This window comes from Orcinus orca, chromosome 16 (genome assembly GCF_937001465.1).
Source record: "Orcinus orca chromosome 16, mOrcOrc1.1, whole genome shotgun sequence".
Lineage (NCBI taxonomy): Eukaryota > Metazoa > Chordata > Mammalia > Artiodactyla > Delphinidae > Orcinus > Orcinus orca.
The window spans coordinates 11,561,719-11,578,627 of NC_064574.1; the positions used below are offsets into that span (position 1 = coordinate 11,561,719).

General features: G+C 39.9%; 1 protein-coding gene across 2 annotated transcripts in view; it reads left to right on the forward strand.

Moving 5' to 3' along the window:
* ADNP (activity dependent neuroprotector homeobox) overlaps nucleotides 1-16,174 on the forward strand; it is a 30,161-nt gene extending 13,987 nt beyond the window's left edge. For both annotated transcript variants that reach the window (XM_049700150.1, XM_049700151.1), the window contains 3 exons: nucleotides 7,895-8,007; nucleotides 9,803-9,895; nucleotides 12,002-16,174. In XM_049700150.1, coding sequence (XP_049556107.1) covers nucleotides 7,900-8,007; nucleotides 9,803-9,895; nucleotides 12,002-15,109 — 3,309 coding nt within the window. In that variant the 5' untranslated portion in view covers nucleotides 7,895-7,899 and the 3' untranslated portion in view covers nucleotides 15,110-16,174. The remainder of the gene's footprint in view (nucleotides 1-7,894; nucleotides 8,008-9,802; nucleotides 9,896-12,001) is intronic.
* Nucleotides 16,175-16,909: the final 735 nt, after the last annotated feature.

Genomic DNA, 16,909 nt, shown 5'->3' on the forward strand with positions numbered 1-16,909 from the left:
TTGGAGAAGGGGAAGTCTTGAGAGGGAAGGAGGAAGTGTCTTAAAAACTTGAGAGGCTGTTAGGTGGCTATGTAATTAGACGTCTGTAGCTGAACTGAGAGTTGTGGGCAGGTTACAGAGCATTGTAAAGAGTAAACTTGTGAACAGAGCTGTCCAGTGTGGGACAAGATGCCTGGTGGGGTTTGTGCTTCCCTCACAAAGTAATCAGGCAGAGAGTCTCTTAGAGCAGGGTTGTTTGTGGAAAGGATTCACACATTGTTCATAGAAAGTGGCCAAAAGTATTACTGTGATAAAACATTTTTGTACAGGATGCTGTATTTAGATGAATACACTCATTTTGCCTTGCGTAAATATAGTCTACCTACCAAAGAAATAGTTACGAAAACTTTTTTCTTTTTCTTTTCTTTTCTTTTACATCTTTATTGGAGTATATTGCTTTACAATGGTATGTTAGTTTCTGCTTTATAACAAAGTGAATCAGTGATACATATGTTTCCATATCTCTTCCCTCTTGCCTCTCCCTCCCTCCCACCCTCCGTATCCCACCCTACGAAAACTTAATTTTAAGGAATTTAATAATTGATTTGGTTAAACACTTGAAGAAAACCTTTTTTTTCTGAAGTGGAGGCAGTTTTATATTTGACACTTACTCAGTTAATTGGGTTTCTTTTATTACCAAACTGAAAGAATAGTAAAAAATTAATGCAGTTAGTAGTTAAGAACAGAAGAAAAATTAGTTACATTTCCTGCCTGCTTCTTATCTTTATTAACAGTGTTCTAATATGATTATCCTAAGCAACATAATTGATGTTCATTATTTAAATTTAGCTTTTGGTGCAAGTATGTCTTCATTGGCAAAGTAGTTTCTCTTTCTAATCCTTCTCGGCTTTCCAAATACTCCCTTTTTTAGCCTCAACACTACTGAACATTTTCTGGTGAGATGGAAGAGAGGGAAGACTAAAACTTTGCTTTTTTACCTCTGTCATGCTGCACAGTTTTATCTGCTAATCCAGAAGAGCATTCTGCCCCTGGATAGTCAGACAGTTCCTTGTTTCGTGGTATTTGGGATTGAGGAAGAGAGGAAAAGGAGGAGACCGAGCTGCCTTTATGTGAAGAGCCGAGCCTGTGGCATCCAGAAGGTCTTTTGCCAAACCTTATAGGAAATTGAAAGATAAGCTGCTTCTGTTCAGGACTGTGTTTTAGAAAAAGATTGAGTAGGGTGATTGCTTCCAGACTGAATGTAGGCTCTAGGGTCTCGATGTGTTCACTCATCGGAGGGTGGTTCTAGAAAGACTTTACAAGGTTCATTTTTTTTCAAATACAAATATTACATAAAGCTTTTTACATCTGGTTTAATTTAAATGTAGGGCTAGTGACATCCTGAAAAGCAAATAAGGTGTCTGTGTTCACCACTTTGGATCCCAGAATAGTCAGGAAAGATAAACACTTGCTGGTTATAAAAAGAAAGTGTTTTACAGTGACCACACTTTTTTTTTACTCAGTGAGTGATATTGACAGGTATTAAATATGTTGTTGAGGGGGTAGCAGGAGGAGAAAACAGCAGAAATATGGGAATGATTTTTTTCCTTCTGCCTAAATAGTTTTTAACTTAATGGGTTCAAAATCCACAGAGATATCACAGATTTTTTTAAGTGCCATCATGGGTAGCAATGAAGTAACTGATGCTTTGATTCTCTTCGTGAGAATCTTCTTAAAATGCCTGTGTCTCTTAGAAAATAGCATAACTTAATATTTTTAGTTAGATCAGTGGTTTATAGAAACTTCAAATATCTGACTCTTAAACCCCAGTGTGGATTATATAAATATGTGCACCAGCATTAAGTGGAGTATTGTTTTAAGGATTTAGGATCTGAATTTCTTACATATTAATTTGGGTTGATGATGTACCAAAAATGAAATTGTTTATATTGTAGTAGTTTGAAAGTCTTCCTAATTTATTAACTTAGAAAATATTGCTGCCTTTTTCCTTCACTAGTAATGGCATCATTTCCAGCCTTTGATTCCCCCCTGCCCCCTACCAAAAAGGTATTTCCAGAGAGGCTGTATCTTTCTTCACAGCTTTAATGTAGAAATGTTTAAAAAAACAACAGAGTATAAACTACGTTCTAATCCTTAGGCTTACTGTGGGCTTCCTATAACCATATTCTGATCAAACTGTAATTTAGGGGAGATTTTCAGTGAACTGTTGGAATTCTGCTGTAGCCATCAAACGTCATGCTTTGGTTGACTGTCCGCTAGGTCCAGATTCTACATTTCAGTAGTCTGCCACCTTGGCATAAATTTGTATTATGAGCTTAGTTTAGACAAGTAACTATTTCAAGGAGATACTTGGAAACGGAGAACTTTTCCTTCTTCCTCTTTCCATCAACCTGACCCCCTCCCTCCACTTTTTATCTTTTTTATATTTCAACTAAGATTTCTTTAAAAACAAGGATTTCACCCCTTTTAAGGTCAGGTGGGGTGGTGGAAACCACTGGTTTAGTCTAAGTAACTTGTGTTTAGGTTTTAGCAGGAAGAAGTATCTATCCTGGTCTAGCTCTCAGTACAGTGTTAGAAATGTTTTTTTCTATGAAAATTCTAGATTTGCATTCACAGTATAACTGATGCAGTAGTTGTCATTCTGGTATATGTTCAAATTTCAGTTCCCAAATATTAGAAAGTAGCAGGGTTATGCCTGCAGGTGATGGAAACTAGGACACACCATCATATTTACTGGCATGTTAAATTAGCACCATATGTTCTTATTAGGAACTTGAAACATACAAGAATGCACGTAAAAATATGAAGAATTTGTATACTGGAAAATGCCACGCTAGATCCATACTTGGAGTCGTTTAAAATATAATCTGTAGAAGTTTGATTTGGAGGCTTTTTTTTTTCTCCTGGCTTGATTATCTGTGCCTAGTCAAAGGTTTAAGATTGGGTTTTATGGGGGTTATTTTTGTTGTTTTGTTTTTACTTTCTGATGGCACAGTTATAAATACTTCTGCCCCTAAAAACAGGGACTAAATGATGCCATCCTTGATATGGTGGCTTTGCAGAGGAACTGCGATACACAGACAAGCCCCATTGACTATTGGTACATTAGGTCCTGCAAATCTTGCCTTAAGCCTGCAAAACTAGTCCTCTCATCTGTTGGGTTCCCCTCCATCTTCCTGACCCAGATGAGCCTGAGTACAGCCCCTGACTAGATCCAAGCCTTTTGGCAGAGCTCTGGTTTCATAAATGATTATAATTACGTTTCTCAGTTAATGACCTCTTTGCCTAAATGAAGTTCACAGTCATTGATGTTGTATCATCATCCTTGTACAGTCCTCTTATACAGAGTTGGCCTGTAGATATTTCCTCGTGAGATAGGTTCTCTCGGCCTTTATTTACCCTCTTTGTACTTGGTGTAAAGGAGTACTTTTGCTTTTCGTATTTGGTGAGAAAAGAGGTACATGTATTTGATCAGTCTTACGTATTGTTATAATTTATATGGTTTTAAGTCATCATGGCTACAGATCTCAGATTTTCATTTCAGCCATCTGACTCTTGCTTTCTGAGGAAGGAATTGCTTTCTGAGTGGGAATTTGGCCGGGATTATTGGTAAAACTTTAATGTTTTGGCCCTAATTAGTAGGTGTGGGTATAATTTGCAGATTGATAAGGAGTGTGGCTGAATTATTCAACAGTGAATTTAAATCATTCTCAAAAATAAATAATTTAAGTCTAGTTCATCATATGCTTAACCAAAAGTTACTTAACTTCAGTTAATAAATCGCAGACGTTAACTCCATTATTAATGGGTTTGAGCTTTCCCCAAAATCTTTTAGAATTTACAAAATGTTTTACTCTTTCCATACAGTGTTTTTGATTAATGAAACGATGGGCCAACGCCTCTTTCAGAATAACTGTATCTCCCTGACAAATTCCTATTCTTCCTATTAGTCCCAGTTCACAAGAATAATTATTTTGCATAAAATTCCCCATCTTCCCTTACTTATTCACTTCACTTCTTCTCTGTCCCACTACCCAGTGGGTCTACCAGAACTTTTGGTTGCAAGTAACATGAACCAAAACTTAAGCAAAATTGATCATGTGTTTTTGTTCTTGTTCATGAAAAGTTTGGGGGAGGGATGGTTCAAGGGGGCTATCTTTCAGGCACAGCTAGATTGAGGACCTTAAGCAGTATCAACAGGAGTGTTTCCCTTTCTGTGCTTTTCGCATCGTCACTGTCCACCCTGTTTGGGGCACATGTCCAGGTTTGTACTAACCAGTGTCTGCAGAGAGAACACTAATTGGTTAACCTGTGTCGTATGCACGGTGGAGGAAGGGCCTCTTAACTGACAGCACCTCCACTGCGGCAGGAGTGGCTCCAAGAGGAAGTTGGGCAGGGAGAAGCAAGCATCTTTACTCCAGTGACCCAGTGCCTGCTGTATACCCCAGAAGCGATGGACTGTTGAAGGGGAAGAGCTGTGTCCTGTTCAGCTTTCTGTTTCTAGCACATTAATGGGCAGGGTGCTCCAAAAATGATTGATGAACAGTGGTTTCGTTCTATTAATTTGGATGTTTTTCCCTTTTTTATGCCATGAGCTGAGAAATTTATGGTTTGGCTGAAGGGAGCTCTCCTTGGTATTGGGAAATGGTGCTGACCTCGTCAAAATGGCCATCCTGATAGCCAGGGAGGCTCAAGAGAAAGGTTTAGCCACTGGGGACAAATGTGGAAAGTAATCCCACCCTTCTGCATTCCTTTCAATGCCCATCTCTAGACAGTTTTTGACATTATTGTAAGACATCTTCCTCCCTAAGAGTAAGGATTGTAAGAATTTGTTTTCATCTCTTCCTATTCAAAAGTGAGGAACACCCCTTAATCTCAGGCAGTCAACTTCCTATTTACTCTGTCCTTACCCCTCAGTTAACAGAGTAAATAGAAAGGTATGGGCCCCAAGAATCAGATAGATAACATCAATGAACCCTGAAGGCAGCTGTTGATTTGAAGTTGTTTCTTAACAGCAGGTGATGGGCTGAAAAACAACAACAACAACAACAACATAGGGCCCTTGAGTTCTTTTTCTTATCACCCATGATTCTAACATTAACTGGTAAGAATTTGTTGGAGACTTTCTTACAAGGAACGTTTGGCTTGTTACAGGCATAGAAAAGCTTAAGAAATAGACACAGGAAATGGAGGATGGGAGTAGGAGGGAGCCTTCTTTGCTTATTATATTCCTATACTACATACCTGCTTTATATACTGAGAGAAGTGTTTTATTTAATAAGCGAAAAACCAGAAGAATCTCTAAGTGCTTTTGAGGATGCCAACACATATGAATGTGTTATTCTAGCTCCAGATGGACAAAATCTTGGAAATGGCCTCCGCAGAGGGTACCTCCATCTGGGGAAAGGGGCAGATGATAGAATTCCCAAGGTCATTAGAAATGTCAGAAATCTGCTTATGAAGACAGTTATAACCTTAACTCAGAATATTCTACATTTTTCAATGTAAACTTTTTCTCTTTTTTTTCTTGGCCGCACTGCACGGCATGCGGGATCTTAGTTCCCCAACGAGGGATCGAACCCGCACCCCCCTGCAGCAGAAACGTGGATTCTTAACTACTGGACTGCCAGGGAAGTCCTGATGTAAACTTTAACTTGGATTCCTCCTAGCTAATCATAGAACAAATAACTTTTTTGTAGCATTTTCTAATAAGCAATGTAACTTTTATTTATAAACCTGTTTAATTCACCTCAAATAAGTAAACTTAAGATTTATTCTATTGCTGAAATATCACTGTCTATAAATAAGTTTTTTGTAACTAAGCTCCCTTAGAGCATATTCTTACTTTTTCAGAACCGTAGGTGGATAAATTGGGTACAACGAAGCAGCGAGGTGCTTCACTTGGAGGTCTTGAAACAACTTTGTTAGCTGTGGGTGGGCACTTAGAACACCTGGTATTTTCCATAGGAAACTGGGTTTTCCTTTATCCTGAGCTGCAGTTTGGCTCCCTAGGATGTTTTCTGTAGGGCGGGGGGGGGGGGGGCGGCATTTCCAAATCTGTGTGTGTGTGTTTTGCTGTGCTTATCCAGGAGGCAGGGAAAGCCAGAAAGGGCTGCCTCTGGGGTACGTCTGTGCTCTGAAGTGAAACAGGATTCACATGGGATGTTCCAGAAGAACTGGATTTTGGCCCGTGGAGAGTTGATAAAATGAATGGAGAAACAAAATGTCTCTTTTCAGAATTGGGTGTTTATGGACATTCATTTTGATGCCTGGTCTCTTCAGAATTAGCCTGTAACACTTCCTGTATTTCTGGAACACTTTTCTTGTATTTCTGAAACATTTTTCTGTCAGGTGGTTCTCTCTAAATGACCTAGTTTGTGCGAACCTAGATTTTTCTTTTTAATCAGTTTATTAAGCAACTGATTTTTTTTTAAACCATCAAAAAGATGGTTCAGAACAATTTAGGAATAAAATTTCCACAAGGAATAATGGATTTGGCCTTGAACGCACACTAATTTGTATCAGAACTGACTTCTAAGTCTGTTAGCTAAATGATACACAGATTATTAGATGGCAGAGTGCAGAGGATACCATCCATAGTCATGCTTCATAACTAGGAGTTCCATCCTGAGGGTGTGTTTTGCAGTGAACTGCATTCATCTTTTGGCCTCAGGTATACGAAGTTCTGGTAACATATTGAGATTTAGAATTTCTAGAAGTTGCTGGGACATTTTGGTAGCCTTCATTTTTTTTTTCCATTTTTCATAGTTAATATTGATGTTTGGATTTGAATAATAAGTGAGGTAACATGATATCTTATTACATGTGTATTAGTTGACTTTATGATTGTGGTTTACAGATGGTAGTGGTATTATAGAGTGACAGCCTTGATTAATTAGAAAACCAGATTTTCATGTATTGAATACTAAATTTTAAATCCAGATGCATTGGCTTTTGTTTCTGCCTGTTTTTGATTTTTAGAACTACTTTATATCTTGCAAAATTTATTTGGATTATTAAGTCGATGATTAGTTTTTACACTATTTTGTAGGAAACATTTATGGTCACATTGGAAGCCATACAAATTCTCAGCTGCCCAAGTTTTATTAATTTTATTTTCTTAACCTTTGTTTTTAAGGAACTTGGGAAAGTGGGTCTAAATTTCTTCTTTAATGTATTGGGTCATTTAAATAATTTTTCAATTCCCTCATACACACATAAGCTTTTCATTTTTCAAAAGGGACCCCCCCCAAAGTCTGTAACAGTTATTATTTGCTCTGGTGCTGAGTGCCCAGCTTTCCCCGTCTCAGCATTCATTCCGTGGCATTAGTGAGTGCCTTTGTCCAGGTGTGGTGCTGGCTGGGGGGCAAGTTACACAGCCATTCTTGTCTTTCGTTTGGGTGGTGTGCAGAAACTTACGGTTACCACAGCAATACGAAGGGTAGCTCCCAGACAACAGAAACTTATTTCCCCTGGCACTCAAAATTATGTGGTAATGATGCTGAAATGGTGAACATTTTTCTGTTCTCAGAGGTTCAGCATCACAAGGAGAAAAGCACTCACACTTGATTTTGAAGTAATCGGTTGGTATATAAACCTCATTCTCAACTTTAAATAAGCTCATCACCAAACTAGTTTTTTAAAAGTCTAATCAGAATTGTGCCACATTAGATTCATGTTACCTGTGATATAAAATGTCCTGTTAAAAATAGAAAAGATCAGAGAGTACTTATTTTGCCTGCCTGCTCTAAGTATTCAGAACATGCTGGATAAGGATATCTATTCACCTTTTTTGTCAGACTGGGCCAGGGTTTGTGATCCTACCATCAGTGGAATTAGTAAATATCACAAGTTGTACATGTTTTGACTTGACTTAAATTTTTTTTTCCAATAGAAACTATGTTCCAACTTCCTGTCAACAATCTTGGCAGTTTAAGAAAAGCCCGGAAAACTGTGAAAAAAATACTTAGTGACATTGGGTTGGAATACTGTAAAGAACACATAGAAGTAAGTAGCATGTCATTTTTTTAATTTTAACATGACTCAGCTTCTGATCCATTACTTTGTGTCAGTGGCCAGGATTGTTAATTCTTTGGGGTGATTCTGTATTTTAACTGCAGCGTTAGCTTTGCCTGAGCTTTCTCAAGTAGCCTAACTTGTTCCCTTCTCCCTAAAATGGGCTTTTTCATCTTTGCATCCTGGAGCAAAAGCAGTTACCACTGAGGACGTACCACATCAGTCATTTTTTACTAGGTGCTTTAAAATGGTCTCTAAATTCAAATCCTTAAAACAACCCCTAGGGGATATAGGAATTCTTATCTCCAATTTACAGATGAAGAACCAGTAAAGAAATAGGTCCACCTCACAGCTGAGCATGTGGCAGGGTCTGTCTGTGAGACTCCAGAGCCTGTTCTCATTCTGATATGCCTGAATGTTCTGATTGACCTTCTGATTGTTGAGGCGTGGTGGTTTGGGTGCTTGTTGTCTCTTTCCTTGGGATTTGAGCATTTGTTGGCCCTTTTGACCCATCGTAGACTATTATCTTCCCCTAGGTAACAGTTTGGACTTCACAAACTGTTTTTCTAGCCTTTTTATTCTATGAGCTTTATTAACAGCCCTGTGGGATAGCCAGTGTAGTGGTCTCCTCTTCTAGATCTCATTACTCCAGGTCTTGTGGTTAGTTGATCAACAACCTCTGATTGGAAAGAAATGTTTAAAGCTATTTTCCCCACTAGCCTTTTAAGTTCCAGCTGGCCAGGGACCTTAACTACCTTGTCCATCTTTGTATCCTCAGCACTTAGCACAGTGCTGGGCACGTAATAGGCACTCAGTAAATGTTTGGATGGAATTGGAAGTAAAAAAGCAATTTCCTTCATGCAACAGGTTTTCTTTTCCTGGTTCCTATTAATCCTACTTTAGGGGTATATCATGAAGACTGAAGCTTCTCAAAATTGGATTTCTCTAGTTATGTCGTCCCTGGTGTGGCAGTTCAGTCCCTCAGTTTCAGGTAGATCTGCCTGATGAAACAGTCCATTTACTTGCCATGCAGTGGGGTAATCTTCACAAGAATAAATAATGCAAATGTTAAAGGTACCTTTTCTATCCTGCATTTGATTTGTTCCTCCCATTATTGCGCCCACTACATACTCTGGAATATATGTGTACTTGATTTTCCACACTGAACTGTGACCCTTTTAGGAACAAGAGGAATTTTACCATAAAACTCTTTATGTTCCTGTCTCAGGGTGGAGGGGATCAAATTTTTACACAAGAGTGTAAATTTAACATAATACTACTTGCTTTCTTTGAATAGCTTTCCTCCTTTTGGGGTTCAGAAATCCTGAGTTTTCGTTCCAGTCCAATCCCACCCCACCCCCATCTCCCACAAAAGACTTTTCTTGCACAGAACCAGAATATCTCATCTGTAGCACTATAAGTGAATGTTGCTCTCTTACACTCCATTCTAATATTACAACTGATGAGTTATATAGTACTCTTACGAAGGGTGCTTTGGTATTAATATGTGGCTGAATTTTTTACTTACTTAGTTAGAACTTCCAGTGGTTTCTTTGGAAACCTGGTGACCATCAGGGGAATGTTTAGTTGATATAAAAAGTTTAGTGTAACATCCATATGCCCTTTTGTATTTCCTAGAGCTTTATCGATCCTAGATCCTAGTTGAGTTCTTGGTGGTGTCGATTTTCCTATGCATCTCCCCAACCCTAGTTAGAGATAGGAGTTATATGTAAAGTTGAGCTAGAGTTGATACAATGTTTTTGAAACTTCTTTCACTGTTTTCTAGGATTTTAAACAGTTTGAACCTAATGACTTTTATTTGAAAAACACTACATGGGAGGATGTAGGACTGTGGGACCCTTCACTTACAAAAAACCAGGTAAGTGGCACAGGAGACTTCCCCAGTTCTATTCAGTTCTATTTTTCATGGTACTGCATTGTTGTAGGCAACAACCTAACGTGGGAAGTGTTGAAACTGATTGTTTCATATATTCCTAAGAGGTAGGGAAAATTAGGAAGAACTTTTGGTCTTTTTTTTGTCATTGTACTGAAACTTCAAGTGTAAGAAGAATAGGAAAGTTTGTTACTTAAAAGTTGTGAAGCCCACTATATATCAGCATTCCCCTCTCCTCCCCTAACCCCTGTCAAAAGTTTTTTGGTTCTAATTCTAAAATGTTCCCTCCAGCATTCTGTTCACCTAGGGTATCCATCATTTTTCTGTGTTTCAATCCTTGTTTTTTCTAGAGAAGAGAAGACAGGGCTCTTGCCTCCATTTACGTTTTCTTACTCATCTGTGTTGTCACCCAACCTCTCCGGGTAGCCTAAGCCAGCACATGGGGGATGGGACAGATGGCTCTGTAGGATGGTAGAGTGGTGCAGCTTAATTTTTACAAATTGGAATTAAAAACAGTATTAGGTAATCAAGGGCACCAGCTATGCCGGCAAATATCAATAGGTGATGATATAACAAAAATGAAGTTATAGGTGATTTTTTTTCCACAGGGAGAAGTGATTATCAATTCAAACTGTACCACTGTTTATTTCAAGTGATTGTAGTAATTCTGGATTATTGATCTGTTCATCTGTTGGAACATACTTGGCAGGGAATCAGTACTTTTAAAATCCACCTCAGAAATTTGATAATATAGTCATATGTTTCTTTCTTAGAAATACCTCAAGAAAGGGTATTAACCAGCAGTCTTAAAATATGAAAGCTTTCCAGTGGGACACATCACTTAGTTAATTCAGTTTTACAAATACTAAAAAAGGGTTGAGCTTAAAGGAAAACCAGAGTATTTCATTTTGGTTTGAATTGGTATCTGAAACAAGGTAGGTTTCTTAGGTTTCTAGGGGAAAAAAGATCACCTCTCACCAAACTTGTGTTTCACCTATCTTCAAAGGACCAACTGCACAGATGTTAATGAGCATGGTTCTGTAAGTTGCTCTTTGATACCACTATATTCTGCAATGCTTTACTTTTTTATTGGCTTTTTAACACCTTGCTTTCCTCACAGTCCGTAGGAAATTTTTATTTAATTTCTTAATTTGAATCAAAGCAGCTGTCACTTCATTACTTCTTTTGAAGCTGCTCTTAAGAAGGAACAGCATGGCTTGTAGAAGAAAGCCGACTTTTCAAATCATTAGTTTTTTGATCTCAGTGAAAACTGAATACTATACTTTGATCAGAGGGGGGAAATGTTTTGAGATTTTTGAAGATGAGCCTTTTTCTCTATGAAAATTTTTCCATGATGGGGAGGATCAAAGATGTGTCTTTATATCATATGCCTAATTGCACTACAGCACTCTGGGCCCTGAGTTTTACTATATAGTGAATCTGAAGCCTTCAGCAACTTACCAGTTCACAGAGTAATTGTAGTGATTTCACCTAGCTTATTCTTACCCTTTCTAACTAAAATGTTTATCTTGAAGCCGTTTGTCTTTGGTTTCTCTAAAACTAATGAGCAAATGTGACTGGTCTTTTCTGAAAACACTGAGGAAGAACTTTGAATGGAGTTTTTATTTACACTGTGATGCCAAAACAAGTGTTTCGTTTAAAACAGCTTTCTCATTTGAATATTTTATAAATTTATTTTGCATTTTGCAAAAGGAAAAAATGATACTCAAATCTCAGTGCATTATAGAGTTTCAGTTCTAAAAATAGCATTATGTCTCTTAAAGACTGTCGGTGGGGGGCTTCCCTGGTGGTGCAGTGGTTGAGAGTCTGCCTGCCGATGCAGGGGACGCGGGTTCGTGCCCCGGTCCGGGAGGATCCCACATGCCGTGGAGCGGCTGGGCCCGTGAGCCATGGCCGCTGGGCCTGCGTGTCCGGAGCCTGTGCTCTGCAGCGGGAGAGGCCACAATGGTCAGAGGCCCACGTACCGCAAAAAAAAAAAAAAAAAAAAGACTGTCTGGGGGAAAATAGCCTAAAACCTGTTACTGCTTATCTGAAGTGGCATTCTGATTCCAGTTTTTGTTTTTTCTTTAGGACTATCGGACAAAACCTTTTTGCTGCAGTGCTTGCCCATTTTCTTCAAAATTTTTCTCTGCCTACAAAAGTCATTTCCGGAATGTCCATAGTGAAGACTTTGAAAATAGGATTCTCCTTAATTGCCCCTACTGTACCTTCAATGCAGACAAAAAGACTTTGGAAACACACATTAAAATATTTCATGCTCCAAACGCCAGCGCACCAAGTAGCAGCCTCAGCACTTTCAAAGATAAAAGCAAAAGCGATGGCCTTAAACCTAAGCAGGCTGACAGTGTAGAGCAAGCTGTTTATTACTGTAAGAAGTGCACTTACCGAGATCCTCTTTATGAAATAGTTAGGAAGCACATTTACAGGGAACATTTTCAGCATGTGGCAGCACCTTACATAGCAAAGGCAGGAGAAAAATCACTCAATGGTGCAGTCCCCTTAGGCACAAATGCCCGGGAAGAAAGTAGTATTCACTGCAAGCGATGCCTTTTCATGCCAAAGTCCTACGAAGCTTTGGTACAGCATGTCATTGAAGACCATGAACGCATAGGCTATCAGGTCACTGCCATGATTGGGCACACAAATGTGGTGGTTCCCCGATCCAAACCCTTGATGCTGATTGCTCCCAAACCTCAAGACAAGAAGGGCATGGGACTCCAATCAAGAATTGGTTCCCTCGCTTCTGGAAACGTCCGGTCTTTACCATCACAGCAGATGGTGAATCGACTCTCAATACCAAAGCCTAACTTAAATTCTACAGGAGTCAACATGATGTCCAATGTTCACCTACAGCAGAACAACTACGGAGTCAAATCTGTAGGCCAGGGCTATGGCGTTGGTCAGTCAATGAGACTGGGTCTAGGTGGCAACGCACCAGTTTCCATCCCTCAACAGTCTCAGTCTGTGAAGCAGTTACTTCCAAGTGGAAATGGAAGATCTTACGGACTTGGGTCAGAGCAGAGGACCCAGGCACCAGCAAGATACTCGCTGCAGTCTCCAAATGCTTCGTCTCTCTCATCGGGCCAGTTAAAGTCTCCTTCCCTCTCCCAGTCACAGGCATCCAGAGTATTAGGTCAGTCCAGTTCCAAACCTACTGCAGCTGCCACTGGCCCTCCCCCACCCAATACTTCCTCAACTCAGAAGTGGAAAATATGTACAATCTGTAATGAGCTTTTTCCTGAAAATGTCTATAGTGTGCACTTCGAAAAAGAACATAAAGCTGAGAAAGTCCCAGCAGTAGCCAACTACATTATGAAAATACACAATTTTACTAGCAAATGCCTCTACTGTAATCGCTATTTGCCCACAGACACTCTGCTCAACCACATGTTAATTCATGGTCTGTCTTGTCCATATTGCCGTTCAACTTTCAATGATGTGGAAAAGATGGCAGCACACATGCGGATGGTTCACATTGACGAAGAGATGGGACCTAAAACAGACTCTACTCTGAGTTTTGATTTGACATTGCAGCAGGGCAGTCACACTAACATCCATCTCCTTGTAACTACGTACAACCTGAGAGATGCCCCTGCTGAGTCTGTTGCTTACCATGCCCAGAATAACCCTCCAGTCCCCCCAAAGCCTCAGCCAAAAGTTCAGGAAAAGGCAGATGTTCCTGTTAAAAGTTCACCTCAAGCTGCAGTGCCCTATAAAAAGGATGTCGGGAAAACCCTTTGCCCTCTTTGCTTTTCAATCCTAAAAGGACCCATATCTGATGCACTTGCACATCACTTAAGAGAGAGGCACCAGGTTATTCAGACGGTTCACCCAGTGGAGAAAAAGCTTACCTACAAATGCATCCACTGCCTTGGCGTGTATACCAGCAACATGACCGCCTCGACTATCACTCTGCATCTGGTCCACTGCAGGGGTGTTGGAAAGACCCAGAATGGCCAAGATAAGACAAATGCACCCTCTCGGCTTAACCAGTCACCAGGCCTGGCACCTGTGAAGCGCACTTATGAGCAAATGGAATTTCCCTTGCTGAAAAAGCGAAAGTTAGATGATGACAGCGATTCGCCCAGCTTCTTTGAAGAGAAGCCTGAGGAGCCTGTTGTTTTAGCTTTGGACCCCAAGGGTCATGAAGATGATTCCTATGAAGCCAGGAAAAGCTTCCTAACAAAATATTTCAACAAGCAGCCCTATCCCACCAGGAGAGAAATTGAGAAGCTGGCGGCCAGTTTATGGTTGTGGAAGAGTGACATTGCTTCCCATTTTAGTAACAAGAGGAAGAAGTGTGTCCGAGACTGTGAAAAGTATAAGCCTGGTGTGTTACTGGGCTTCAACATGAAAGAATTAAACAAAGTTAAGCATGAGATGGATTTTGATGCTGAGTGGCTATTTGAAAATCATGATGAGAAGGATTCCAGAGTCAATGCTAGTAAAACTGCTGACAAAAAGCTCAACCTTGGGAAGGAAGATGACAGTTCCTCAGACAGTTTTGAAAATTTGGAAGAAGAATCCAATGGAAGTGATAGCCCTTTTGACCCTGTTTTTGAAGTTGAGCCTAAAATCCCTAATGATAACCCAGAGGAACACATACAGAAGGTAATTTCTGAGGATGCTTTAGAGTCTGAGAAGCTAGACCAAAAAGAGGAGGATGGTTCAAAATATGAAACTATTCATTTGACTGAGGAACCAACCAAACTAATGCATGACGCCTCTGATAGTGAGGTGGACCAAGATGACGTTGTTGAGTGGAAAGATGCTGCTTCTCCATCTGAGAGCGGCCCTGGTTCCCAACAGGTGTCAGACTTCGAGGACAACACATGCGAGATGAAAACAGGAACCTGGTCCGATGAGTCTTCCCAGAGTGAAGATGCAAGGAGCAGTAAGCCAGCTGCCAAAAAAAAGGCTACCATGCAAGGTGACAGAGAGCAGTTGAAATGGAAGAATAGTTCCTATGGAAAAGTTGAAGGGTTTTGGTCCAAGGACCAGTCACAATGGAAGAATGCAACTGAAAATGATGAGCGCTTATCCAGCCCACAGATTGAGTGGCAGAATAGCACAATTGACAGTGAGGACGGGGAGCAGTTTGACAACATGACTGATGGAGTAGCCGAGCCCATGCACGGCAGCTTGACCGGAGTTAAACTGAGCAGCCAGCAGGCGTAAGGGCCAGCTTCTCTGGCATTGGTGACAGATGCTGCAGCCTGGAACTCTGTGCTCCTTTCAGTATGACTGCAAAGCTATATTCTAACTGGTACCGCCTTTTGAGTGCTGGGTCATCAGGCTGTGGGGACATGTGGCCACTCCGATCCACGTGGTTATTTCTAAGTCTATGACACATGATTGGCTGATCTTGCTTTAGAACGTGCTGTGACAGGCACAGTAACTAAATGTGAAAAACCAGTAAGTTGGGGGCTCATGAACGCACACGAGAAAAAGCAGAGGTTTATTTTATCTGCCTTCTCAACATTTCTTTCCCTCTGTAAAATGTTTGGTTGGATGTCCTTGAGAAGCGTTCTCTTGATTCAAACGGTAGTGTAGGGCCAACATACAAGCTACCAGTCCAATGTGTATAGTAGACTTTGGGGAAATTGATTTTTTTTTCATGTATTCATTCTGAATAGTTGAAATGTATATTTGTACAGTCTTTTAGACCTATTCAAGTGATGCTTCTGATATTGTTATTGTGTACCCATCATAGATTTTTCTTTTTTTAGTGTTGCCCTTGCTGTGTTAATAAGCGCTGTATCTAGTTGACCTAGCAAAAGCCTGAAACTACGCTAGTGTGGACTTCGGGACAGACTTAGTTTTTGCACATAACCTTGTACAATCTCGCAGCAGAGGCCAGCCACCTAAGATATATATCTGGACTCTCTTGTATTATAGAATTTTTCTTGTTCTGAATATCCTTGACATTACAGCTGACAAAAACAAAAACTGGTATTTCAGATGTTTCCTGAAATCTTTTAAGCTAAAATCACATGCAAGAATTGACTTTGCAGCTACTAATTTTGAACACCTTTTAGATCTGTATGAAAGTGTGTTGTGTTGAAGCAGCAAACCAATGACTGCTGCCTTTTGGATATTTAGTTTTCTCTTTAGTTAAACACCACCCTGGTGTAGTCATTTATACCATCTAATATATGACACACTGTTGTAGTATGTATAATTTTGTGATCTTTATTTCCCTTTGTATTCATTTTAAGCATCTAAATAAATTGCTGTATTGTGCTTAATGTAAATATTTGCTTTATTACACATTACAGTCCTGTGTGTCCATTATGTCTTGTGCCAGTTGATGCCATGGCTCTCTTTCATCAGAGATGGAGGTACAGCCACTGAGGAAACTTGTGGAAGACCAAGATTTGCTGCCGTTGGCATAAAGAATGCTTTCTCTCAAGGCACCTGTTGCAAATTCTTTGGTTTGGTTTTTGTCTTTTTCCCTTTTTACTTGCTAAAATAAACATCCTCGAGTTTTTTCAGTTCCCCTTTTGTTAAGGAGCAGAGCCTGCTTATATATGTAAATGTATCGATAAAAGGATGTAAACAAGTTAGCATTCATTTGCAAGCAGAATCTTAATGCCCTGGTGTTCTTTTGTCTAAATGAAGTAAATGTTAGTTTTCACCTTCTAATGGGAACAATTGTACTAAACAGTCAGCTATTCTCTGCTTTTGTTATAACTCTCTGGACCATCTTGCTGTTATGAAAAAGGCTTTGGAGATCACACGTTTGGAGGGCTGTCAAGATACAAGGAGCTGGTATGATGCGTCTACTATGCATGGATTCCCAAGAGCCAACCCCGTACTAAACAGAAAGTTACAAAGAGGCAGAATTAGGCCGATGTTTTTGGCAGTTAGGACAGTGATGGGATGGATGCTCCAATCCATGCAGAGGCTGGTCAGTCACCTCTCAGGGACATTGGCCTAAAGAGTTCTGAAGTGGCTAGTTTCCATGATTTCTGAGAC